At 42.1% G+C, this 27,790-nt stretch overlaps 2 protein-coding genes across 4 annotated transcripts in view; one reads left to right on the top strand and one right to left on the bottom strand.

The window, feature by feature from the left end:
- Nucleotides 1–27,790, top strand: part of LOC132864475 (NLR family CARD domain-containing protein 3-like) — a 1,256,659-nt gene that overhangs the window by 1,028,419 nt on the left and 200,450 nt on the right. The gene's annotated exons all lie outside the window — the stretch shown is intronic.
- The window catches only part of fam110b (family with sequence similarity 110 member B), a 131,046-nt gene continuing 108,238 nt past the window's right edge, over nucleotides 4,983–27,790 (bottom strand). For all 3 annotated transcript variants that reach the window (XM_060897908.1, XM_060897909.1, XM_060897910.1), the window contains one exon: nucleotides 4,983–7,195. In XM_060897908.1, the coding sequence (XP_060753891.1) occupies nucleotides 5,851–6,942 (1,092 nt within the window). In that variant the 5' untranslated portion in view covers nucleotides 6,943–7,195 and the 3' untranslated portion in view covers nucleotides 4,983–5,850. The remainder of the gene's footprint in view (nucleotides 7,196–27,790) is intronic.

Here is a 27,790-nt window from a genome sequence, read left to right as displayed (position 1 = left end):
AGGGGGATTGGTGATCCTCTTCCCATCTTTACTTCTGAGAGCCGCTGCCACTCCAAGATGCTCTTTTTATACCCAGTCATGTTAATGACCTATTGCCAATTGACCTAATGAGTTGCAATTTGGTCCTCCAGCTGTTCCTTTTTTGTCCCTTTAACTTTTCCAGCCTCTTATTGCTCCTGTCCCAACTTTTTTGAGATGTGTTGCTGTCATGAAATTTCAAAATGTCTCACTTTCGACATTTGATATGTTGTCTATGTTCTATTGTGAATACAATATCAGTTTTTGAGATTTGTAAATTATTGCATTCCGTTTTTATTTACAATTTGTACTTTGTCCCAACTTTTTGGAATCGGGGTTGTACTTTTCTTGCTACGTGTCGTTATTTTACGGTACTTTTTTTAAGTCACGAAGCGCTAAAGTCCCCAGCTGTTTCTTTGTTTCCTCCTCACAAAGTCCATATGCATGAAGGTTGCGACAGAATTCTTTGCCAGCCGTACAGTTACAATGCGCCGCGATCACTTCTCCGTCTTGTTTAACTCAGATCCAGGTCTTTAAAGGGGTTTCTGATGATCTTTGTGAATGATTTAGCTGAGAGATAAGAGCCAACACAAGTGAGAATCAAGCAAACTGTTGTTTGTTTACACTTCAACTTGCAGCGCTTCGTTGTAGACGTGAACGAAAAGCTTAAAAAAACAAACAAACCAAAACAAAAAAAATACTTACACGGGCAAAAACAATCCAGGGTTCATTCAGCAGCAACTTGATCCCGAGGTCCTTTACCCAGCCACATACAAAAACAGTTGTAATCCTCCACACTCTTCCACACTTTCATCTGTTTTGTGGTGTAGAAGGACGTCTGCAACACCAGATAGTTGGAGATGTCAGTGAACTCGACTGAAGGGTAATTTTCGTGATCGTATGACAAATCCTTCTTTCCCAGACTGTAGGGGTCGATTCCATTGCACACAGCGATCTTCTGAATATATCTAAAGCGAGCAGTGGCTTCTAGACTATGAGCGTCCTCTGATAAGTCATCGCTAGTTGTTTGCACCACGGCAGCAGTTTAGACCACCAGCTATTTCACTTCCGCTAAAACCGCTAAGAAAAGTCACGTGATTGAAACCCAGCAATAAATAAACTTTCATTTCTTCCACACGGTTCTGTCCAAGATGGGGACTGGATGGACCACGCCTACTTAAAAAAAAAAAAAACATTTTCTTCAAAAGAGAGAAAAAAGAAACTATTAGGGAACTCAAACCTGAGTACCGGTATGAGTGAAGAAGCTCAACTTTGTGCAAGCATTTATGATTTCCTGTTTCTGATTTAGCATCTCTAAGCCACATTAAAGTCAAACTGTGTGTCTTTACGTACATTTCTGATTAGCCCATTGTTACGCTTCCGCTTTCCATGCGATACACACATGCTCGGATTTCTCACTCCAGATAAACTAATGCAGTTCTCAAACTCTGCCTGATGAGTAAATCTGCCACGTTGGCTTATCGCGGATTTGTTATTAAAGGATATGGGACATGAAACATAAAAGCACGCTATATCAGTTTCTTTCCATTAAAAATATGAATTAATTGCATCAACAAATACAAAATCATCTATTAAATTCAGCAAAATCGTTATATTCGTGATGATTATATGGCATTTCTGCTCGACTTCCGATATGCATTTTTTGCAGCCGGAAGAGCCGCTGTCACGTGATCATACGTCACAAAAACTTTTGGGCACAGCACAAGCGGGTAGATGAATGGAGAAGTGGATGACAAGAAAATTGTTTTTATAGTCTTTAAAGTACATTGGACATCATGGTGTATTGTGCTGCTTATGGTTGCAATAATTCCAATGGGAAATGCCCTGGAGTAAGTTTTTTTGCATTCCCCAAGGACCCGAAGCTGAGGAAAGTGTGGGCTCACCTGCGCATGCGCAGTAGGCTTCGCGCATGCGCAGTAGGCTTGGTAGGACAACTTTACAGAACACCTGTTGAAAAAAACTTTGCACCTACTGTTTCCCACAAACTGTATTCGGACCATTTCACTGAGGATTCTTTCAACATTAATACTCAGGTACTGAGCGATATTAATTCATGAAACATGAAACAGGAAGCATAAGGATGAGAAAAAAAAAAAAACAGTTCAAATCGGGAAGCCGCGCACACCTGCGCCAGGCTGCACAAATGCACGCAGCTTCCCGACCCAAACCGCCTCTCTCTCATCCTTACACTTCATGCCTCATGCTCCATGAACCAACATCGCTTTTTTTTTTTTTAAATCGGATCTGTGCGATTCAGCCGTGAAAAAGGCGGCATCCGCCGAAAGGCGCGCTGTTTGCATCCCTGCACGGAGGCCAGGGGACAGGGCAGGAATATTTTTGTTGATATGAGTGATCCAGTGCGATTTCGCGACCCCCTTGTTGAAGACCTCTGCGCTAAGCGACTGAAAGCCGAGGTAAGGATTAGTATTATAATTTTGGGTGTATCAATTATTGATTATCATAATTCTGACTCGTTTCGCCATTTTGAATGTTTTCATCTCGGACTCTGGAAGCATTGTATCTCAATCAATCTCGAAAAATATCAGCAAAAAAAAAAACTAGCTTGCAACGGACTTTAGCTAGATCTATGATGAACTTTCAGTGTATGATACAAAAATAATACTTCTTTCAACAGATCATTTAGCCTTTGAGCAGAATTGTTTTTAACTTACCAGGAAGTGTTATCGAGCCGACCGCTTTCAGTTTCATGAGGGCTGAATGAACTCTCACTCTCAGAATCATCTGACCCGTCAGAGTAAAGACAAGATCCATGTTCATGTGAATTTCCAGCTATCGGTTCGAATTGATAGGGTCTAACTTCACATCTCTGTGAAACATCGGGAATGTCACTGTCGATGGTGTCCATTTCGGTAACCTGTTTACATTAGATTCCCAAGCGCTGGCTCCTTGGAAAGTTTTTGTGACGTCACGGGTCATGTGACCACCTAGCTCGTTAACGAATCCTTGTTTTACGCTGATGTATAGAAAAACTTGAATAATGTGATGATTTTCACATTTTTGACGCCCTGCAGTGATTTAGATGGCATTTCTTATGTCCTTTATACATAATTATGCCCAGGTAAAAATCCATGTCCCATATCCTTTAAGTAATGTACGGTATGAAGATCGTGTCCAGCAGGCATCTGATCTGTAATTTGATTACGTTTCACTTCCAAAACACCAAGAAACTGTTAGCTAATGACAGGGGGGGGAACCTGCCACTTTATTAGGAACACCCATACACCCACTTCCTGTTTGCAGTTCTGTAATCAGCCGATCCCTCGACAGCAGCACGATGCATCAAATCACGCAGCTGCAAATCCAGAGCTTCAGTTAATGCTCACAATGTTCAAACATCAGAATGGGAAAAATTATGATCTCACAGTGAAGCGTGACTTTCTTTCACTGTGGCATGGGTGCTGGTTTGAGTATTTCAGAAACTGCTGATCTCCTGGGGTTTTCACACACAACAGTCTCTAGAGTTTATACAGAATGGTGCAGAAAACAAAAAACATCGAGTGAGTGAGTGACAGTTCTGTGGGTGGAAACAAACACCTTGTTGATAAGAGACGGTCAGAGGGAAATGGACAGATTAGTTAGAGTAATTTTTTTTGGCCAGGAAGGATATAGTAACTCATATAATCACTCTTTACAACCGAGGTGAGCAGAAAAGCATCCCAGCAACAGAAAAGCAACAGCAGAACAACACACTGGGTTCCACTCCTGCAGCCAAGAACAGCGATCTTAGAACCAACAACACGTTCCTATTAAAGTGGCCAGGGAGTGTATATCTTTAAGCACGTTGCATGTTCTTATTGCAGTATACCAGGAACTGATCAGTTCCTCATTTTTTTTGGTTTGGTACTCTCCTTTGAGTTTTACAAAAAAATAAAAAAGAAAAGAAAATTTATATATTTAAACAAAATGCAGCACGTGATTAAACTTGGCTCATTTTAATAATAATAGAAAATGTTACCAGTTCATGAATTTTGCTTTCTGCTGAACCACACGTCACATCACAGAGGATCCAATCTGGCTTTTTTTTAAGCTTGTAAAAACCAACAAACCTTTTTTTTTTAGGTTCACAGAGATGCAGAAACTGCAACGAATGTCAGCGAAAAGACAGGAAATATCCTGGATGAGACTGGAGCTCACATCCCCCACTGTTGCTGTGTGGGAGTTTGAAATCCGATCAATCCTGTAGGAGGAGTAACGATTTTTGTGAAATTGCATGTGACCCCTGTGTAGCCTCATCCATGGTAGGTGGCGCCACCTGGTGAACAAAGCTTGTTGGAATAGGTCTTTAGAGTCTTCTGGGTGAGTTTCAGTGAAAACGTTCCAGCAGTTTACGAAGAGTAGTGTTTAATGTGACGAGTCACCCCAAAATTTCAGACGCCCATAAAATCATACATATGACAGGTGGTGCCACCATCTCGACAACTTTTATACACACCCACCTGGGGAACATTGTATGCGAGTTTGATTGAAATCCAATCAATTCTGTAGGAGGAGTAGCGATTTTTGTAGACAGCTGGATGAACTAAAAACTACAGCTCCGAACTGTAGAACTGCTCTGTTACTAGCACGCTGAGCAAAAATAAAGAACTGACCGTCCTTAATGCGTGATGAAACAAGAAAACAGGAGCATGTTATTAGCACGTCATATTTTGAGGTTAAATAATGTTAGCTAGCTACCACTGACTAGCCTGGATACTTCTCTGAGCAGCACACTGAAACTTTCACTAAGCCACTAACTCATAAATTAAAGCTGTTGGAGGTTGGTTTGCGTGATTTATCAACATTTATCACTTGCGTGGAAAACTGCACTGGCGTGTTCAGAAAACAAACAAACAAAAAACACAGTTGTACAAATATAACTAATGGCAAAAGATAGCAAATAGCCATTTATTGAAATAATTAAAAATAACTGACGGAAACGAATCTTTCAGGAACAACTCCAGGTGGAATAAAACTTACATTTAATGTCATTATAAGAACAGTGATGTACAGAGTCGATCATGGACACAGACTGGTGATGCGAACCCAAAATAACCCGAGGGAAAGACCAGCGCGAGAGCTACGGGATGGAACAGCATAGCAGGATCTTCATCACACAACACCAGGGCTTTTTTTCCCCTCTGTTTTTGTTTTGATTTGAAGGAATTCAAAATTATATACATATTTCTTACAGAATTTACACTGAACAAAACAAGTAGTACCATCAGGACAAGAACTTTATTGAAGACTAACCGAGAAGTAACTCCACGATGCGGTGCGTAACACTCCTGATGGAAGCCAATACTTTTGAAAAGAAGTTATTTTCAGGATCAGACGACATGCTTCGGCAACACTGATTCACACACACACACAGGTTTAAAAAAGGAAAGAGAGAAAACTAAAAAAAAAGGAAAGACATCTAAAAAAGACACTGATGCTCTGCATTCATTCCCATATGGCTTCCTGGCTCAGTGCGACCAAACAGACAGAAAACAACGATCGGAGACACGGCTAGCTGACGTACAGAGGCAGAAAGAACAGAACGATAAACCCACTCGGAGCTGGAGCCATTTGGGAAAATGGCCACCTTTTAACGGACACATGGCATGCCGTGGGGTATCTGTGATTTGTATGAAGAGGTCATGCAGAATCTGAAGACATGGAAGCGACTAAAAAAGAAAGAAAGAAAAGCTGTAAACCTATAAAGGAAAAAAAAAAAACCAACGGCTTTGTTTCATCAGTTAATCCTTCAAGACAGCGCTCTTGATTGTTGAAATACTGAGTCAGGAATGAGACACGTGAGAGCCTGGAACCTCAAACGTGCGAGACTTTCTGCGATTCTCGCGCCTGTCTGATGCTGTAGAGCCACTTGATGACGCGAGCGTTGCGCTCAACAGCAGAGATCCCGTAGGGCACGCGCTCCTCCTCATCCTCGTCTTCGTTGGAAAGGTCATCGTTGTCGTCGGTGTGTCGCGAGCGGCCGCAGTCCGAGCTGATCATGCTGGCGCTACGGAAGTTCAGTGATACGATATCAGAGCTGGCACGTCCAAAGCCTTCAACGAAACCATCGAGCTCGTCCGGTTCCAGGCCGCAGTAGTTGAAGAACCTCTCCGCGTCTGCACCGGACCGAGCCAGGCGGTCGCTCAAGTCCGATTTGGAGCGATGCAGTGAGGGCCGGCGAACTTCTAGTTCTGTTTCAGCTGGACATTTTGTGTTGTCGGAGATTCCTAAAGCCTTCGCACTCGGTTTTGGGGGCAGCGGAGGAGCCGAGCTGCTGCTGCTGCTGCGCCCCGAACGGAACGGCTTCCCGTTACACAGCCGCCGGATGTCTGAGGAGCTCTGAGAGGCATGGAGTGGTAAACGATCACCCTCAGCCCCCCCGTGGTTCTCCATAAGTCCACGACTTAGGTTCAGGTTCTGGGGACTTTTCCGGCCCTGAAATGCTGCAGCTGGGACATTTAGGGACTCAGGAAAGGAGCGATGCCCGGATTCTGGCGCCCAACTCCTGGCCACTGAGCTTTTAGCAGGTCCTTCTGCTGAAGATGAACTGTTGAGCAGGTTTTTCAGGATCTCCAGGTTGAGATTTTCACGCTTTGTGCTGGCGCAGGTGTCCGACTTGGCGTTATTATTCGAGGCTTTGAGAACCGAACTCACCCCTGGGCTCCGTTTTGCGAGCACCTGCGGCTTCACCGGTTCCTGCTTTGCATTGATCACTTCCTGGCTCTTTACATACTTTGCTTTGTCAGCTTCAAGTCGCTCCACAGCACTCAGGCGCTTTGGGTTGGGCTCGGCTGCTCGTCTGAAGTATTCAGGACCTTTGTTTAGGATTCTGAGGGGTACGGCCGATGCCACGGCGCCACCGGCACCCAATGCCTTGCTATCTGGCGGCAGCGTCTCGGTGGGCATCTCCGCTGGGCTCCGGGAGGCCGCCGTGGTGTTTTCGGCTCTGGACTCCGGCAAGGGACACACACATCCAGCCGGGTAAGCGGAGTGTGTGTGAGCGCCGTCTCAGCAGCTCGGCTTCATGCTCCGAGGTCTATCAGCCTCCTCCCCCCCTCGATGAATAAATAAATCCAGCGCAGATGGGATACAGGGCTGGAGAAGTGAATCAGGCAGCCAGGAAGCCTCGTCCTCCTTACAGACTCCCCTTTAGTTTAACCTGAAATATTAAAGAACCAAAATCAGATTAAATGACACACGACATGTCACATGGCCAACAACAACCACCACCACCGGTGGCACAATCATCTATAGGCAATTAGAGGCATTTATAATCGGTTTAATTGAACCCGTGTTTATCGATTCTAAAATTGGCACAACCAAAAACGTATGACTGTTTAACTGAGGAAGAATCAAATGATGAGTCACTCGAGAGTTATTCAAAAGGAACGTTTGGAAATGGGGGGGGGGGGGGGGGGGGGGGGGGGGGGATTCTAATGTTTAGTCTTCATCAGTGTCTGGAAGAAAAGATCAGAGTCTACATTTCCAAAATGTTGAATATGTTGCACTGTATTTCTGGTGAATCAAACAAATCAAATATCCTAACTTAAATGATTCGGTTAAATGATTCACTAACTTAAAATTCACTTAAAAGCGCATTTCAAAGAATCAAAGCACCAAAGTGAGTTATAAACAATTAAAGAGAGACGATCATTCGATTTCATAAACTCGGTGAAATTTAGTCCCGTCTGAAATGTGGTGATTGTGATATATGTTTATTTCTGTAATATCTCAAAATATCAGGCCATTCTGTGGCTGGGAAGTTATTTAATTTGAGGGGATTAAAGCAAATAATGTGCATGAAATCGCTCGCTTGGCGCAGTCAAGCAGACAGAGAAAGTCCGTGTGCGCATGCGCAGGTTTACTTTCTTCTTCTTTTGGGTTTTACGGCAGCTGGCATCCACAGTGTCGCATTACTGCCATCTACAGGTTTCCCTTTGAGCGTGCACTGACAGTTCCATCATTCTCTCGCTAAACGAACAGCTGATCACACCGAGGTGCTCGCTGAGCGCCGATATTTATTAGTTTGGTCCTGCGTTTCCTTTCCTTCGTATATAACATAACGTCTTTTCTTCTCGCTTTCTTTCCGTTACTGTAGTCGCTCTTTCACGTTTCATTCGCACACTCACGCCCTCCATTTTTCTCTCCTGTTTCAAATTTGTATCCCACAATGCCTTGCGTGAACGGGGAAAGCCCACCACATGATGCATGATGTCTTCTCTTGAACTGGGTCATGGTCAGTGTTGGGCACATTACTTTAAAAAAGTAATTAGTTATAGTTACTAGTTACTTTTCCCAAAAAGTAACTGAGTTAGTAACGGAGTTACTTTGTTATAAAAGTAACTAATTACCAGGGAAAGTAATTATTCCGTTACATTTTGTTCCCCCTCAAAAAAAAAAAAAATCAAATTCAATTAGTGTAATCATAATAAAAGTGAATGTTAAATGTGTTTAATGACTGAAATGGACACTTAACAGAACCGATTAGTAACGTTATATTAATATTTTTGTGGGACAATGTGAGATAAGACATCTATCAAATGTACTAAGATATTTTTGTAGTTATTAAAATTATGTTACTAATTACTGGCCACTGACGAGGACAAACGCTTTGTTCCTCGACATACTGTAATGTGCATTGCACGTAAACACTCTTGCCTTTTATTTCAAGTAATGAAAAGTCCTGGCTGTATTTCCAGTGTGAAAGCGCAGTGCTGGGCTGACCGCTCGCCATCGCTGGGTCTTCCGATTGAAAGAGCGCGCAGTTGTGCAGTAGGCGTGGCCTACCCACGTACAGTATCTATGTTGTCCAACTCTACTCTGATTGGCTTACTGTGCCGTTGTCTCGTGTCTCCCCGCCCCCACACGAAAGCAGAGTAAAGAAGGGCTGAACGAGCAGCGTGCCAGATGAGAACAGCTTTAATAAAGTAACGCATAGTATTTTATTGTAAGTAACGGGAACGGCGTTATAACGATGTAAAAAGTAATTAGTTAGATTACTCGTTACTAAAAAAAGTAATGCCGTTAGTAACGCCGTTTATTTCTAACGCCGTTATTCCCATCACTGGTCATGGTGAAGCAGGAAAAAAAATGGCGGAGAATTTAGGGGCACGTGGAGATAAATTTATTAACTGTACAATTAAAAAAAAAACAACAACAAAAAACCTAATTTGGAAGTCTGTGATTCAAATTCAGTAGCTTTTGGTCACTAAACAAAAATAATTATGTGTCGGGGAAAACGGGGAAAATTATTTTTATGACCTACACTTGAACAATCTGAAAGGCAGTACAGCTTTAATGTTAAGGCTTTTTACAGACTCCAATTGTTTGAAAATTGTGACGTTTTTCCAAAACTGTTGCTTTTTTCCCCCACATGTTAACAATATGATTATTTATCATGTCTTTAAAACAAGCAAACACCCCCCCCCCCCCCCCCAACCACCACCACCTTTTTATATCAGAGATTTCTGTGCGTTACATAAATGCTGTGCAATTGCAGAATCGTTTATCCCTCACGTTTTCCTGCTCTGCACTTCACCTCGCACATTACGGAGAAAAAGCCGAGTCAGCAGTCCTACAACACGAGACAGCACTCGAGTCCCTGCCAAGAACCTCTCAGGCTCTTTAGAAGGGGATGAGAAAAGAAGATGAAAAAATAAATAGCGGATATAAAAAGTCACAGGGTCATAAATAAAATTACAGTGGTGGAATGAGAGAGGACGGCGCGAGAGTTTGCGGCCCGGTGACGGAGCCGGAAATTACTGTGACAAAGCATTTTTATGTCATGTTTATGGCATGTTTATGAAGTTTTCAATCATACGGCTGTGGACGAAAATAAACAGCAACAGAGAGATCAGAGGAGCAACAGGACGAGCTCAGACCTTTTATCAGCAGGAAGATCTGCTCAGAAGGTGCGCTCGTTTCCTTTTAATCATCCAGAAGATTGTGATATTAAACCGGTTTCTTCACCACTCAAACTCGAAGCTTTCATAACTGTTTTTAAATTTGCATTTGTTGACTTTTGCCCTCGTTTTCTTTCTGGCTTCAGGATTTCTAGCTGTAAAGTTCATCCGTTACTCCACTTCCTACGCAAAATTTTATCTAGATAAATATAAATACAAACATAGCTAACTAGAGAACTAGTTGCCTAGCTAATATTCCAGATGTTTATGCTATTGAAGGCTACATGCCGAACATCCTGCAGTTCTTTGAACTTTTATAAAGCCAGACCAGTGTCTATTTTAATTTAATTAATTAAGCATTTCGTTGTCGTTAAATTTTGCTACTACTAAAATCTGATGAATTATGTGAAAATTAGCGAGTGACAAAGCAACAGGTGTTCGATTGGCTCGAACGATCCCTCAGACCAATCCCAAGGTGCGATGTTTCTTCAGTTTCTTCCAAACTTTAATTTTTAGCCGTAAATCAGTTCCATTTACTGTCTGACACACCAAAAAAGCATAAGAATAACTGTGGTTTCATCTTATCCTGGCATTAAACGTGTTTGAGACATTAGGAAGAAAAATGAACCTGAGAAGGAAGTAGCAGAGCTTGTTGGTGCCTCTGGTGCGCGTGTGTGTATGTAGCTACGGTAGTATCAAACCTGACATAAAGCTAGCACTAAGCCAAGCATGTTGTTTAGGTAAACATAATTACTACCATTTATATCAAAACAAACACACTGAACAGGCCACGCCCACAAGAGACACAAGCACGTGATCACTTGCTCGGATGAGCATATGGTCAATCCCTCGACCTTTGATAGCAAACTGAGTATTAGCAATCTAGCTTTACATTTTAACTCAGTATTTGGTCCTGGTTGTATTTTTCAAATCATTTCTAGCATGAATATAAATATCTACAGTGGTGCTTGAAAGTTTGTGAACCCTTTAGAATTTTCTATATTTCTGCATAAATATGACCTAAAACAACATCAGATTTTCACACAAGTCCTAAAAGTAGATAAAGAGAACCCAGTTAAACAAATGAGACAAATGAGGGAAATGATCCAATATTACATATCTGTGAGTGGCAAAAGTATGTGAACCTCTAGGATTAGCAGTTAATTTGAAGGTGAAATTAGAGTCAGGTGTTTTCAATCAATGGGATGACAATCAGGTGTGAGTGGGCACCCTGTTTTATTTAAAGAACAGGGATCTATCAAAGTCTGATCTTCACAACACATGTTTGTGGAAGTGTATCATGGCACGAACAAAGGAGATTTCTGAGGACCTCAGAAAAAGTGTTGTTGATGCTCATCAGGCTGGAAAAGGTTACAAAACCATCTCTAAAGAGTTTGGACTCCACCAATCCACAATCAGACAGATTGTGTACAAATGGAGGAAATTCAAGACCATTGTTACCCTCCCCAGGAGTGGTCTACCAACAAAGATCACTCCAAGAGCAAGGCGTGTAATAGTCAGTGAGGTCACAAAGGACCCCAGGGTAACTTCTAAGCAACTGAAGGCCTCTCTCACATTGGCTAATGTTCATGTTCATGAGTTCACCATCAGGAGAACACTGAACAACAATGGTGTGCATGGCAGGGTTGCAAGGAGAAAGCCACTGCTCTCCAAAAAGAATATTGCTGCTCGTCTGCAGTTTGCTAAAGGTCACGTGGACAAGCCAGAAGGCTATTGGAAAAATGTTTTGTGGACGGATGAGACCAAAATAGAACTTTTTGGTATAAATGAGAAGCGTTATGTTTGGAGAAAGGAAAACACTGCATTCCAGCATAAGAACCTTATCCCATCTGTGAAACATGGTGGTGGTAGTATCATGGTTTGGGCTTGTTTTGCTGCATCTGGGCCAGGACGGCTTGCCATCATTGATGGAACAATGAATTCTGAATTCATCTCATCTCATTATCTCTAGCCGCTTTATCCTGTTCTACAGGGTCGCAGGCAAGCTGGATCCTATCCCAGCTGACTACGGGCGAAAGGCGGGGTACACCCTGGACAAGTCGCCAGGTCATCACAGGGCTGACACAGACAACCATTCACACTCACATTCACACCTACGCTCAATTTAGAGTCACCAGTTAACCTAACCTGCATGTCTTTGGACTGTGGGGGAAACCGGAGCACCCGGAGGAAACCCACGTGGACACGGGGAGAACATGCAAACTCCACACAGAAAGGCCCTCGCCGGCCACGGGGCTCGAACCCGGACCTTCTTGCTGTGAGGCGACAGCGCTAACCACTACACCACCGTGCCGCCCCAGATATGCAATATTGGATCATTTTCCTCAATAAATAAATGACCAAGTATAATATTTTCATCTCATTTGTTTAACTGGGTTCTCTTTATCTACTTTTAGGACTTGTGTGAAAATCTGATGTTTTAGGTCATATTTATGCAGAAATATAGAAAATTCTAAAGGGTTCACAAACTTTCAAGCACCACTGTACAGGACCAAACAAAAAAAAAGCATTTCATGTCGAGAGCTGGTATAAAACCCACAGTCAAGCTTATTGTTGTTATATAACACAAATTACACATAACACAGTGTAATGAAGAGCACTTTTAGCTCCTCAGATTGTTGAAATATCACACTGATGACTTCATCAGAGCTTTAATAGCATGACTGCGTCGTTTGTTTTATATTCTGTTCATAGTTCTGCAAATTGGCCGTTTATGAAGGATGAAATTAAGCCCTTTCCTGGATCAGTGAACATCTTGCATTATGACTGAACATTCCCAAAGCATTGACGCTAACTGTGCTACGAGAACACGGAGTAACATCAGATCAGTCTGATTAAAATGACTAATTCTGTATGGAGTCAAACAATCATGGTACGACTATCATCAGTCTGCAAGTGCATGAGAAATGCAGATGTGGTGGTATTTTCGGTGTGGTGATGATGTGTATCTATTCACTCTGACTTCGTATACGTTTCAGTTTAGAGTGAGTTAAGTAAATGTGTACATTTGGCGTTGTTCGTAGGCATTTTTCTCCTCAATCTCTCACCCAAAAGCCTGCAACTTCACCAGGTTTACCCAGCGAGGAGGAGGAGTGATGTTCGAGTCTTCTGGAAAAACTTGGGTAACTGTGGTTTTCCTTTCCTTTCCTTTTCCTTGTTGCCATGGTGACAAAATATCCCACCCCAAAAACCATGAGCGTGATCAGGACAGCAACAGTAAAACCGTCTCAATTCCAACACGCAGAAGTGGTGATGTCCAGGACGTCTGGGTGGGACGACCTGCTCCAAATTTTCCTTTCCCCTCTCACCGATTCTCATCTGGCAAATTTGGTCTGGATCCAAGCCGGAGATGTGGTAACGATCAGGGCTTTGGGGAGGGACAGTTTGTCACCATGACTACTGGACAACTTTAAATTAAACAAAGTTGCTCAAGTTTTCATCATGAAAATACTCCTGGCGTCACATGGTGGGCAAAACCGAGATGGGATTGAACACGCTGATGTTAAGGGCAGTTGGGCAGGTCATATCGTCACTTTGATCTCAAATTAGAGCTGCTCATGTTGTCATGGTGACAAAATGACCTTCCCAAAAAAAGCCTCTAAAATCACCAGTTCCCAGCGTCAGGACTGGAGCCATTTCGGCATTCAGGGATCAACAGCTTTTGAGTCAGCATACGATGATTCACTCAGGTCACGGTACGATTCGAAATCACGACACTGGGATCATGATTTGATTTACCCACAATATTTTTGAAAAAATAGAGACCTGTGCAGGTCCAAGCTCAGCCTTTGTCTGATTGGGAGACAGAAGCTACGGTACATAAATAGAAAAAAAAAAAAAATAGGCTGCTCAGAAATGTCAACACCAGGATTTGGACTAACGTTGCAAAATCCATTCCCTTCCTGGACAGTGCTCTAGACCGCTTAGCCACAGAAAATTACATCACAAATGGAAGTTACGGAACATGGTGCTTATGTAGTCAGTACACAGTGGTGCCACACTGCAACTGTGGCATTGCTACCTGTGGCTGGCTCGCCAATTACATTCTTAAACACGCTTGAACTCGGTTAAACACACACGCCTCTATAGGGTTCAGCAAAAAAAGATTAAATAAAGAAAACTTCATTACCCCCTCCAAAAACAAAACAAAACGAAAAAAGCTCCATGTTGGAGCTGTTTATGAACTCTAAGTTTATGAATTTATTTAAATTATTTATGTCAATAAGATTCCAATGCAGTGCAATTTAAGTCAATGAAATACTAGATTCATGGTTTAAAGTTGCGAACAGTGAATACGTTGCCATGTTTAGATTGGTGATGACCGTGATTACCATGTCATAGCCAACTGTCTGGCAGCCTAATTGAAAGATTGATGTACATGTGGTTAACATGTGATATAGAGCCAGCCCACCTGTAGTGAGGTGGGCGGTGAAGTGCAAACAATTTTCACTCCATTTGTCAACTTAAATATTTCTTTTGTTAAAATTGTTTTAAGAAGTTTCATTTTCTTAACAACAATAATTATTTACTCATGTTTGTAAAGGCTGCAGTAAAATATAAAACAGACTGTTAACTAAAATGTTCCTTTAATTAAACATGAAAAACAATCACACATTGTCGTTTTCTTAATAATCTTTACAAACGTTTGTTCTCCCTCCATCTGCTTCTCTTTTCTTTATCTTCCTGCGGTCTGTAAAAAGAGAGCAAGCGCTCTGATTTCTCGTCAAATCGATTTGTCCAGTCGATTATACAACAGCTCTTTATGAATGAAACCTTTATTGCCCCAAGGGGAATCTGTCTTGCACCTAGGAGCCATAAATTACATAAAACAAAACAATACTTAAACATACAGACTTACACAATAATACATAGAATAACAAACAAATCTAAAAAAAAAATATATATATAAATTTATATATATATATATATATATATATATATATATATATATATGGGGCGTCACGGTGGTGTAGTGGTTAGCGCTGTCGCCTCACAGCAAGAAGGTCCTGGGTTCGAGCCCCGGGGCCGGCGAGGGCCTTTCTGTGTGGAGTTTGCATGTTCTCCCCGTGTCCGCGTGGGTTTCCTCTGGGTGCTCCGGTTTCCCCCACAGTCCAAAGACATGCAGGTTAGGTTAACTGGTGACTCTAAATTGAGCGTAGGTGTGAATGTGAGTGTGAATGGTTGTCTGTGTCTATGTGTCAGCCCTGTGATGACCTGGCGACTTGTCCAGGGTGAACCCCGCCTTTCGCCCGTAGTCAGCTGGGATAGGCTCCAGCTTGCCTGCGACCCTGTAGAACAGGATAAAGCGGCTACAGATAATGAGAGAGAGAGAGAGAGAGTAATTGCATCTTCCACACCCCTTTTCTGTCTATATGCAAACTGAAGTGTGTCCATTTGAGTTCCTGTTTGTTTTTTGTAAGTGGGTCAAAACGATCCGCTCCAAACACTTCATTGCTACGGAGGTAAGAGCTACAGGCCTAAAATAATTTAAAATGGACGGTTTCAGTTTTTTCGGCAGAGGCAGAATTTCAGCTGTTTTCCAAATTTTAGGTACCATGTATGTGTCCAATGACTTTTGGAACAAGTCACAGAAAACATGGCTGAGTTGTTCATGACGTCCTGAGGACCATACTCAGCAGCTTGTCAGGGCCAGCCGCTTTACAGGGTTTGACTTGCGAGAACACCCGCTCGACTTCCCTGCTACAGACACTGATTGATGCGCTTTCTGTTACATTGTCCGGCCAGTTTGGAAAAGGCCGCAGACCGCTCTCCCACCTAGCGAAATGTTTATTCAAGGCATTTGCCTCTTCGACTGAGTGCTCAGGAATTTTTGGCTGATTACTTTGTCCAATCGTAGTTTAGTTCCTCTCCACGCCATCCGCGAGTCGTTATTCATCAACAGTTGTTCCACGTTTGATTTATATATTCCCTTGCTATGATTAATTTCCGCCTGTATCTCCCTTTGAATCAACTTCCCCCTGCGCCGATCATTTGCTTTAAACGCCCGCTCTTTTTCCACCAACAGTTTCGTAACATCTTGTGATCCATGGTTTTGAGTTGGCAAACTTTTTTTTTTCGTAGGGATCAGACTATCCACGCAGAAGTTGATGTAGGCTGTAACTGTCTCAACGTGATTGTCCAAGTCCTCACAGTCAAAGACCTCCCAGTCCGTACAGTCAAAACAGCCTTGCAGAGCCGTCAAACTGTCAGGGTCCCATACAGGCACTGATCTTACTTTGGGCTTCTGTTTTTTAAGTCTCTGGCGGTACGAGGGCAGCTAAGTAGACAGTATTATGATCTGACCCACCTACTGGTGGCTTATTGATGGCTTGGTAGGCATTTCTTATGTTGCCATAGCACAGATCAATGGTTTTTGAACCACGCGTGGCGCATTTAACATATTGCTGATAATGGGGCAATGCAGTTGACATGGCGCAGCCATTAAAATCGCCCAGAATTAACTTGGGTGTATCTGGGGAGGTTGTCTCCAGATCTTGTACGTGTTGATGTACAACCTCTGCAGCCGCTTTGTAATTTGCATCGGGGGGGATATAAACCAAGCACACAAAGAGCTGCCCAAACTCCCGTGGCAAGTACGTGGGTCTAAGGGAAATGGAGAGAAGTTCTAAGTTTGGGGAACTGACAGTGTGTCTGATGACATAGTGTTTACACCACTGTGTGCTAATATACATACAGAGACCGCCACCAATCGATTTCCCAGTGGCTCGCTGGTCTCTGTCGAGTCTTATTGGTGTCCCAAACCCCGGAAGGGAAATACTATCATCCATTTACCATGTTATTCAGCCACGTTTTGCTGAAGCATAAAATACAACTTTCCCTGTATTCAAACAGGTGTTGTGTGGCAGCGTGCAGTTCGTCGACTTTGTTCCTCAGTGCCCTCACGTTAGATAAGATGATAGTTGGGAGTGGAGGTTTGAATCCCCTTGCACGAACTCGCCGGCGGATTCCTCCTCTCGATCCTCGCTTTCTCCGACTGGATCTCCATGCTGTAGACCTAAGACATTCCAGGGGAATATCTGATGCAGGTATCCTGTCATGTTGTAGTAGTAGGCCCAGCTGCAGTAACTCCACTCTCCCATGGGTAATCTTAGAAGACTCCGTATGTATCATTAGAGGACAGAGCAGAGTGATCGCCAATAAAAGTCCGAAACAAGGCATGTTTTAACCGCTGTTCATACAAAATATAGCGTTCTAATTTATAAAGTGCAAACAAGCGCACTTTAACACACAACACTTAGTACCACATCTAACAAACAAAAAAAACCAAACACGGACAAACAAAGCTCCCGCACGCATGTCAGCCGCAGAGCAGCGCCACCTCTGGTTTCACTTCCCGCACCCATTTTGCTTCCATTACCATTTTGGATCTGTTTTTTTGTGTTTTCATGGCATGAGAGCTGTGTTACTTCCACTTATGTTGAAGTCACGTGTGTTCGAACCTCTGCTGTCTAAACAACGTAATTACCATGAAGTTTATTTTCCTATTCTTTATGAACTTAAATATTCCTTTTGTTTAATTCTTAAAATCACTAGCAGTAACTATTCATTTATAATTACCCACATTTATAAAGGCTGGAACAAAAATCACCCAGTCAGCAAAATATTTTAAAAAATAAATTAATAAATGGTTAATAACAGATATTCCTTTTCTTAATAATATTTTATGAAAATTTGTTCTGCCCCCATTTGCTTCTCTTTTCCTTTTCTTTCAGCAGTCTGTAAAGACAGAGCTCTGATTTCTTGTTAAATTGATTTGTACACTCAATTATACAACAGCTCTTTACCATTTTAGATCGGTTTTTGGTTTGTGTGTTTTCGTGGCATTAGAGCTGCATTACTTCTGCCTACAGTGAAGTCACGTGTATTCGATCAACTGTATTATTTAATCCTCCGCTGTTTAAACAATGCAATTACCGCTAGGAAAAACTAAGAGATTACTCAGGCTGATGATAATCACGATTCATTTTTAAAAATTTCATTGATTCAAATTATCATAAATTTGTATTGCAATTTATGGTTGCATGTTATATTGTTACATGCCTGTTTTTGAGCGTCATTTTCTTGCCATGACAACTTTGAATTAAATTGAGTTGCTGCAACCGATGGTGAGTCTCAGGTCCAGGAGGACTTGAGTTTTGGGGAAAGTGGAGTTACCCCTTAATCCCCATTGCTCCCAGGTCCGCTCTGACCCAGAGTGGTAGCACCTGCCTGGGTTCCAGCTATGGGTTAAATAGTACATCACCAATAAGGCGCTGGCAGCAGGGCACTTTTTGGTGCAGTGTGGCAGATGAACCCAACAGGGTCAATGGCACACCACCAGATGGCATGCGGAACAGCCACTCAAATGGCCAATGGATGGCATCACTCGGCAAGTCAGTTGTCACTGCAGGGCAACTTCCATACCCATCAGGTCTGTGGGACTTTTGTGCACCACTTGGCATCAGGTCTGGAGGTCCAAAGAGCCAACACGATGGGGGCACAACATCACTCGTCTTACTGCGCAAGGTGCTTCGTTAAGAGAGGAGAATCATACACGAGAGCTCACGAGGCCGGACGTTCCATGGCACCTTGGCTGGCGCCGCTGTGGGCGACTCTGTCCTAATGAAGCAGTGATCAACAATGGGCAGCCGCCACCGCCGCAGACGACAGAATGCTCCATCCTGTGATTCTTGGGGTTTTTGGACAGGATTTGGACTCTGGTTACCTCATGTTGATAAAATGTCCAACCCAAAACCTACAGACATCACATAAGGAAAACTGGGTTTGTTCCAACACCTGTGAGCTCAGAGGCTTTTGGGCAGGACTCTGTCACCATGAGAACTCAAACCAACACCTGGTGTGAAACTGCTACAGTTTGACCGTGTTCGTCATACTGAGACTCACAGCTCCTCAGCTTATACGAGTAACTGAACCCTAATCACGACGTGCCGAGTGGATGTTTTGGGTTTCTCCTCAGGGCCTGGGCCATGTTATTAGAGTTTCAGGGCCAAGGCTGTAAACAGTTACACAGGCTACGAGCCGCTGGGATCCGACATAATTAGAAAGCAGAGACGGGGTTAAAACCAGGGTCGTGGAGACAGTAATGACAATAATCTCACACACAGGCCTGGTTTTAATCCTCCCTATACATTCCTCCTCCCCCTTACAGAGCAGTGAGCTGATCCAGTGTCAGGCTTTGAGCCAACACCCCTCTCATCTCATTTCGTACAGAAAGAGAGAGAGAGAGAGACATGCAATTCCCACAGGTATCTTCAGACACACACACACGGGTGAAACAACACTTTACCGCACACAGAATCAATAGCGCTGATATGAGACCATGCAGTTCAAATCCACACCCAGACGTCACACACTCGTATTAAACCTGCCTCATTGTGCCACTGATCGTTTTTATTATTTATCTGATGGCGTTTAGCAGCGTGAGGTTGCTTGGCTGGTCCTCTAAAATCATGCTCTAAAACAAACAGTTGTCTCTAAATATAAAACAATAACAAGGAAAAACACTAAGTATCATAGCAAGACTCATGAATGTCCCTGTCGCATAACATTTGCATGGGGAAGCCAAAAGGTTGCTGGTTCAATTTCCTAGACCAGCAGGAATGGCTGAAGTGCCCTTGAGCAAGGAACCTAACCCCCACCTGCTCCCCAGGCTGCTCTGGGTATGCCGTACGTCGCTCTGGATATGCCGTACGTCGCTCTGGATAAGAGTGTCTGCTAAATACGTGGAATGGAATGTGTATATTTAGTATAAACCTCACCAGGACGTTTCACTGTGTGCGCGTGCGACTCTGCACATATGGTACGTGCTCGCCATGAGTTTGCGATGTCCTCGGTGGACACGGCTCACAATACTTTTTTTTTTTTTAAATACATGAAAGCTTGTCAGATGAAGATGAAAAGGAAGAAGCAGCCAATTTTCACCAGAAGCTCCTTTAACAGGAATGTACAACTCAAATGTGAGCTACCTAGCACTGTGGGCGTGGCTTCCTCGGTTTGTATTTCTGCTAGCAGAGCAAAAATTAATTATTTGGCCATACTGTGTCTGAAATGTAAGCTACTTGAAAGTCATTTCTTATTTACATTAAAAAAAAATTGTATAAAAGCAAAATGTCACACACTCGATTGTACGATGTTTGCTTTTCCTCTTATTAATGTCGGGGGGGAGGGGTTAACTGCTTTAATACAAGCGAGAATTATGATAAGCATAAACATGAAAAAGTATGATCTCATTCATTAATAAAATAATAAAAAAAAAAAAAACCCTGTAACTGGTGGTGTGGTATCAGAGGAATAAAACACTTGGGGTTGTGCAGTTAGAGGAAATGGGTTTGTAACAGTAGCTGTGCTTCATCACACCATCCTGTCCTGAACTGGTTTTCCTAGAACAGCATCTCCCAAAGTGTTTTACTGACAGGAAAAAAAAAAAAAAAAAAAAAAAAGAGCTATTGATGGCTATAACAAAGCTAAACCTGCGAAAAACACTAATGCTAACATGGCGCTATTTAGGTCATGCTAGTTCAAGTCGGGCAACATGAAATTTCACGCTCACTATTGAGCACCAGATGAGGCTTCGGAACTGAAACATCGACACCAAGTAAACCGTTACTGATCTCATCTGACAAAACCGTTTAAGAGGAAACGGTGCAGTTAAGCCCATCTGTTAGCTCTGTGTGTGTGTGTGTGTGTGTGTGAGAGAGAGATTCTAGAATTTGGGGTACATTTCACATCTCTGAAATAAACCTTTTCCACAAAAGAGAAATCTTTATTGAATCAGTTTTGAACTGATGGCAAACTTTGACCAATAGCGATGCTTGATATCCATTTTAGACCCAATTTATCCATAAAACATTAACTAAACCCCCACCCCTCCCCCCACATTGTCTGTCTTCGACTCTTGATTCATCCATTCAACTCCAATAAACAGGAAGTGATTCAGTCTAACAGTCTGTTTTTGGGGGGCTTATTCGATTAACTCTTATAAAATCAATTGCACAGAAAGTCATTTTCTGTATTATGTAAAATTTCAGGAATAAAAATATTTTTAGCCCTCCCAATGTTCTTGTCAACTCTGTTATAAAACCGCATAAAATCCACAAAGGCTTTTATACGCATGTAATAAGGCCATCCTTAAAAAAAAAAAAATCCGTTTCCTGTCCACCGGGTGAGCAAAAAAATTTTCAGTCAGGAGGGATGGATTTTTTTTTATATATGGATGGATAAGAAATCGCAATGCTGTGTTTGCTTTTTCTTTCAGTACTTTATTACAAAAGCAGACACATTTAATAAAATATGACGGTTTAATCAACTGAAACTTGTACAAAAACTTTGTTAGCATTTTAAATGCTGACTGCAACATTTGCAAAACTTTTACAAAGGTACTTAAAATGTCCGACACACGGACTTTTTGTAGTTCTAAATCGAGCGTTAGGCCTAGTTCGGATGAAATTACACTATTAAAATGATCACTGAATGATTTGTTTTTCTGAATCTTTACTATTTTGTTGTTCGCTAGAATACCATTTTGCGATTTCACACTTAAGCAAATGTTTGAAAACTCCGGATCTCCTTCCTTCATGGTGGCTGCCATTTTTTTGTGCCGCACGGCGCATGCGCAGAGCTGATTCGATTCTATATTCTGTGCGGAATGCAGGGCTTTCCACAAGCGCCGGCTGCCGGCCATACAGCCGACTACACGATTAAATCCAGCCGGCTACTTTAATGACTTATTTTTGTAGCCCACAGGCTCTAAATATTAATTTTCGATTTTAATAAAATTAAATGTTTATCTAACGGACTGACAATAATGTCAAACTGAACCGCACTCATTTAAGTTGTGATTCGCGCCGTTTGTACCGATAATAACCACAAATTCCCCGCAGACTTCGTTGATCAAGGGAGAGTAACTCATCCGCGGCCCCGACATGCGGTGTGCGCGCACTCGGCGGAGGCAGTAGTGTGTCGGAGGGAACAGAAGCAGAGATGACGCTTATTTTGTTTCCGGTAAACCAGTCTTCTCTCGTTCAATTACGTGCTGGCATCAAAAGACACCGTTGGTTGTAAATGAAACCAAACTGAGTGTTTGGAGTGTATTTTCATACACAAATGCAGAAATGTTGGCTGAGTGTGTAATTGTGTAGCCCCACTGCAGACCGTTGTCGTTGTTAATTCATAGCATGCTCAGCTGCGTGAATGTGTCATGCACCGAAAATAAGAGATTTACAAGCCAGGAACGCCTCATGATGCAATACGCAAAAAAAGAAAGAAGATTTACTGCCATTTTACTTTGTATTTGAGTAAAGTGAATAAATAAATGGTCTGTGGAAAATGCATTTAATCCTGGGAACTGCGTGCACAGGAGTTTATTTTGTGTTTACTCCGCCCCCCGGCTGGCTACTTATTTGTCATGGCTGGCTAGTATGAGCCTTAGTGGAAAGCCCTGGGAATGCGCAAATGTCAAGTTCGATTTTAGATTTACGAACCCGAAAAAAATGTCAAAAAAACGGCGTTTAAAAAAAAAAAAAAATCAACCGCACAAACGGCACTCACCTGGCCGGTGGACCGGAAACAGAACATTTTTTAATAATGGCCTAATACGTATGATACCTGCACTGATGTCACGTCCTCTGGTGGGAATCTTCAGAAAGGCAGTGAGGCGTGTTCTGTTTCTTCTCTCATTAATTTGAACAAAATGTTGAGGATTTTACACCAACAGTCGATTAATTATTTGTCAACTGTGTTATTGTGATATTGGAGTGAATCTCTCACTCATTACAAAAAACAAAAAACAAACAAACAAAAAAACCCAACAACCAATAATCCGATTAAAATCCATAAAATTCTGTTTTTATACATGCCATGTGGGAGCTAGTTTGAGGTTAGCATGTGGAGTTAAGACACAAAATGGTGGAAAACATCAACTCATCAGTTCTGTTTGCCCATTTTAACGATAACAGAGTTGACGACGACCCAGAGTCAACACTTGAAATATACCCGCAATTATAGAATGGGCTGGCTGTGTGTGTTTCCCCGTTTTCCCATGTTTCATAACCCATAACCTCCTCACGTAATAAACACCGTGTCCCAGAGTTAAACGATTCTCTGAATACGGCAGAGGAACTCTGTAAAAGTTCAGATGTCACATTAGTGCAGAAATTACATACAGCTGTTGGCCAGTGCGTTCACCCTCTACAGAGGAGAGAGAGAGTGTACAAGACACAGAGATGGAAGAGAGAAATACTGGTGTACAAAAGTGCTGGTGTCAAAGGTCATAAGGGTAATGAGTGGAGTACGAGCAGATAGACAGGTAAGGTAGACAAGGGAAAAAAAAAAAAAAAAAAGGTGGAGAGGTAGACAGCCATCCGAACAGTTTTTGAGACAGACAACGCTGGAAAGATGTTAGAGAAGGAGACTGGTGGCCATTTAAACAGTGTGTAATATTCCAAAAGACAGAAACAGGCAGACAGACAGGTGGGGAGACATACAGGCATGCAGACAGGAGGGGAGACAGATGGAAATTGCAACAGATAAAAGTGAGACAGACAGATGGGAGGGGAGACAGGCAGAGATACACAGCCAAACAAAGAGACGGACAGACTGAGATACAGACAGATGTGACGGGGGGGGGGGGGGGGGGGGCAGACAGGCAGTCAAAAGGGGAGGCAGATCGACAGGCAGTCAGAGAGACATTCAGGGTGACAAAGACAGCTGAGGAGACAGACAGACAGACAGACGGGACTGAGACAGAAAGATGAGAGGAGAGATGATCAGGAAGGGAGGCAGACAGACAGTTTGACAGGACAGGGAACAGAAAGAGAGACAGACAGGCAGATAAACAGATTATTACTGAATGAAGATTTTTTTTCCTCTAAAATGTGTGTGTGTGTGTGTGTGTGTGTGTGTACACATGTGTGCTAACTCAGTAGCAGGTAGCTAACAGTTAGCATGTTGGCTAAACCCTGAAATGGAGCCTCAGCAGCTCAGACTTTAGCATATCGCTAATATTATGGGAAAATGGATTAAATATAAATCATCTGGTGTTAGCATTGTGAGAAAAAAAAAAAAAACACACACTCTCACACATACTGACTTCCAGATGATATTCATTCCCTCAGTGTGTATCACTTTACGGTTTTGTGTATAAAACAAAGAGCCGATTGGGTTTCAGCTAAAATCTCTTTATCACACTGGACCAGATGCTCATCTGCTAATAATCTCTCACAGCTCACACTGTGGGACACACAGAGGAAGAGAGCAACCAGAATAAAAGAAATGGAAAAAAAATAAATATATATATATATATATATATATATATATATATATATAAATATATATATATAAATATATATATATATATATATATATATATATATATATATATATATATATATATGGGGCGGCACGGTGGTGTAGTGGTTAGCGCTGTCGCCTCACAGCAAGAAGGTCCGGGTTCGAGCCCCGTGGCCGGCGAGGGCCTTTCTGTGTGGAGTTTGCATGTTCTCCCCGTGTCCGCGTGGGTTTCCTCCGGGTGCTCCGGTTTCCCCCACAGTCCAAAGACATGCAGGTTAGGTTAACTGGTGACTCTAAATTGAGCGTAGGTGTGAATGTGAGTGTGAATGGTTGTCTGTGTCTATGTGTCAGCCCTGTGATGACCTGGCGACTTGTCCAGGGTGTACCCCGCCTTTCACCCGTAGTCAGCTGGGATAGGCTCCAGCTCGCCTGCAACCCTGTAGAACAGGATAAAGCGGCTAGAGATAATGAGGTGATATATATATATATATATATATATATATATATATATATATATATAAACTAAAAGTATAGTGTGTGTGTGTTCACAGCCTCAGATGACCCCTGCTCCTATCCTCCCCAAAACGTCTGTCAGTGCTGTGAGGGAGCTGCAGATCCAGTTAACTTCACCGCTAAGTGAAAATAAAGTCCAGGTGTGAGCCTGCAGCTAACTGTGCTACAGAGAAAACAGCTAACATGGCTAAGAAAGAAATCAGAGATCAGTTAGCATGAATGAAAATTGATACTGCAGCATCAGTTTGAAGCTAACTGACCTCTCAGCACAAGCATTCATTAGCCATGTCTTCATGAGCCATTATCATTAGTTCCCTCAATGTAGAGGTTATTAGCCATCAGTAGCCATGCTAACTATGAAGAACCTGACCATCTTCACTAGCATGGCTAATAATGGATAGTGATGATATAGCCAGGCCATTAGCCATGCTAACGGTTCTTCATAATAACTGTATTGTTATTAGCCATGTTCTTATTAGCTACATCATTATTAGCCATGCTATTAGCCTTTATAAAGCAAATGATTCATCTTTAGCTGTGTTATCATTAGCTAGGTTCTTCATTATTCGCCATCATTACTAGCAATGTTATTATTATTAGCTACATCAATACTAGCTATTATTTGAAAGGGTCTTTATCTTAATCACAACTGTATTATCCACGTTAATCATTAGCCATTCTGAGCCACAGCATAGGGAATATCAGCCATGCTAATCATGGTTAGCGATGTGCTGTCATTAGCCACTTTCTTAAAACTATTAGCAAGATTAAATAGCAGTTATGTCAGCCATCATCGCTAGTAATTAGCAACCAGAAGACATGAGCTACCCATTAAGATTAGACAAGTTAGTCATTATTAGGATTTGTTTTTTAAATCATAGCATTAACTAGCCATGTTTTCAAAACTGTTATTAGCCATCATTTAGCAACCAGTATACATGCTCCTCCTTTTAATAGTTACACTGTCATTAGCTGATAGTTTTTCAGGCTCACTAGCCATCATGGCCATGTTGTTATAGCGGTTATTAGCCACATTAAAAATGTTATCATTCAAACAGTTATTAGCCATATTAGCATTCTGAAGTGAAATTCTCTACTCAAAGTAAAACACATCTTGACTGGTTTCTTTCCACATGAAGATACTTAGCTGCTAATGCTAGTGTTTTACTCCTTGTTCACAGGGCAGCGCTGTGATTATAAATCGATCTGAAACTCCGATTGTGTTTATAGTGGGAATGCTGCATGGTGGAGGTCAGGTGTGTGAAATGAAGATGAACTAATCCGACACCGCAGGTTTCCAGTGTCGCGCTGTGACCCAGTTACTCATCACTCCGCTACGATCCGGTTACACAAACCACGCACAGCCACGATGAGTTTCTTCCAACGCAGAGTTAGTGTAATTCAGCATATTAGCAGATTGTCATGCTAGGAGTCGTCATTAGCGGAGTTACAGATCAGTGTCCAGGTTAGCATGCACATTAGCCAGCCACCTACACATCTATTACTGACCAGGTCCTCGTCATTAGCACAGTATCAAATTATTAATCGTTAGCCTTACTGTCAGGTGCAACAGTTATCCACAGTCAGTTATTCATTAGCATACATGCGATCGTTAATCATTGTTAGCCAGGTCACTGTAGGAATTATTAGCATAAATCATTTGTTCTTCTAGACATGATTAGCCATTAGTACTAACGTTTTTCTTTACCCCGTGTGTTTATTAGCCATTTATTATTAGCAAAACTACTCAACAATAATATATCTTTGTTGTTCGACCCAATGAGTCATTATTAGCTATATTACGTATTGTTAGCCGTGTTTTTCAGGTAAAGTGTGGAGAGGAAAATAAATATATATAGTCATGGTACAGGACATGATGAAAACTGATTACTTGATGGAAAATTACAGAAAACAACGGCATGCCAAGATAAAAAAACTTTTTATTCAGCCATCTTTTAAAGCAGCAGGGTTTTAAACTTTTGTTTAACTTTATATTTTAGTGAAAACATTCAGGAGTACAGACACAGTCCATGTGGTTTTAATGTAATTTCTAATACCGAGAGAGAGAGAGAGAGAGAGAGAGAGAGAGAGACACACACACAGGCACACAGAGAGCGAGCGAGACAGACAGACAAAAACAAACAGAGAGGTACAAAGACAGAGATACACACACACACACAGAGACAGACAGACAAAGACACAGACAAAGAGAGACAGACAGACAGACAGACAGAGAGACAGACAGACACACACACAGACAGACACACAGACACTTTACTGATCCTAAAGGAAGTTCTAAGTATTTTTAAAATTTTTATTATTGATGTATTTTAGTTGAAATGTTTGTGGTGTAATTCAATAACACGTCACAGATCAGTCATTTCTACAGAAATTAGTTTTTATTTTTATTTCAGTTAGTTTCAGTTCCAATCAGTTTTTAAAATTGTGCTTTAGCATTCTAATTAGATTTTTTTTTCCTTTTCCTGTAATTTTAGTCGGTTATATGAACCCTGATGACACCGCCGCTGCTGTGTGAATGACCCTCGGCAGCGTTCGGGATCTCACAGCCAAACACACGCCGGAGTTCATCCTGGAATTAAAGTGAAGTTCTGGCCAGCAGACGGGCCGCGTTCCCAACATGCCAGTGAACAGCTGGTCGACTGAGCGAGGAGTTCTGCTGTGAACGCTCGCTCATCGCAGAAATCCACACTAGTGTGAATTCATTAATAAACTTCACTAATCTTCTGCTCATAACAAACCAAACCAGCACCTGTTTACATTAGCACCCAGCTAGCCTAGCATACGACTCCAACAAGCTCATACTAGCATCAAGCTAACCTACAAGTACCCCGTAGCCCTGTACTAGTCCTCAGCCCGCCAAATACTCAAGTCGAGTTACTGCAACAATTGTAAAGCTGCATGTTTTAGTCATCTTGGCTGTATAGCGATTAAAACTGGTTTATTTAGCGTTTTAAAGTATATTTGAGAAATCGATATCCTGAGAAAGAAGG

Source organism: Neoarius graeffei, chromosome 17, assembly GCF_027579695.1.
Source record: "Neoarius graeffei isolate fNeoGra1 chromosome 17, fNeoGra1.pri, whole genome shotgun sequence".
Lineage (NCBI taxonomy): Eukaryota > Metazoa > Chordata > Actinopteri > Siluriformes > Ariidae > Neoarius > Neoarius graeffei.
The sequence above is the reverse complement of the archived record's forward strand: the minus strand, read 5'-3'. Positions and strand labels throughout refer to the sequence as shown.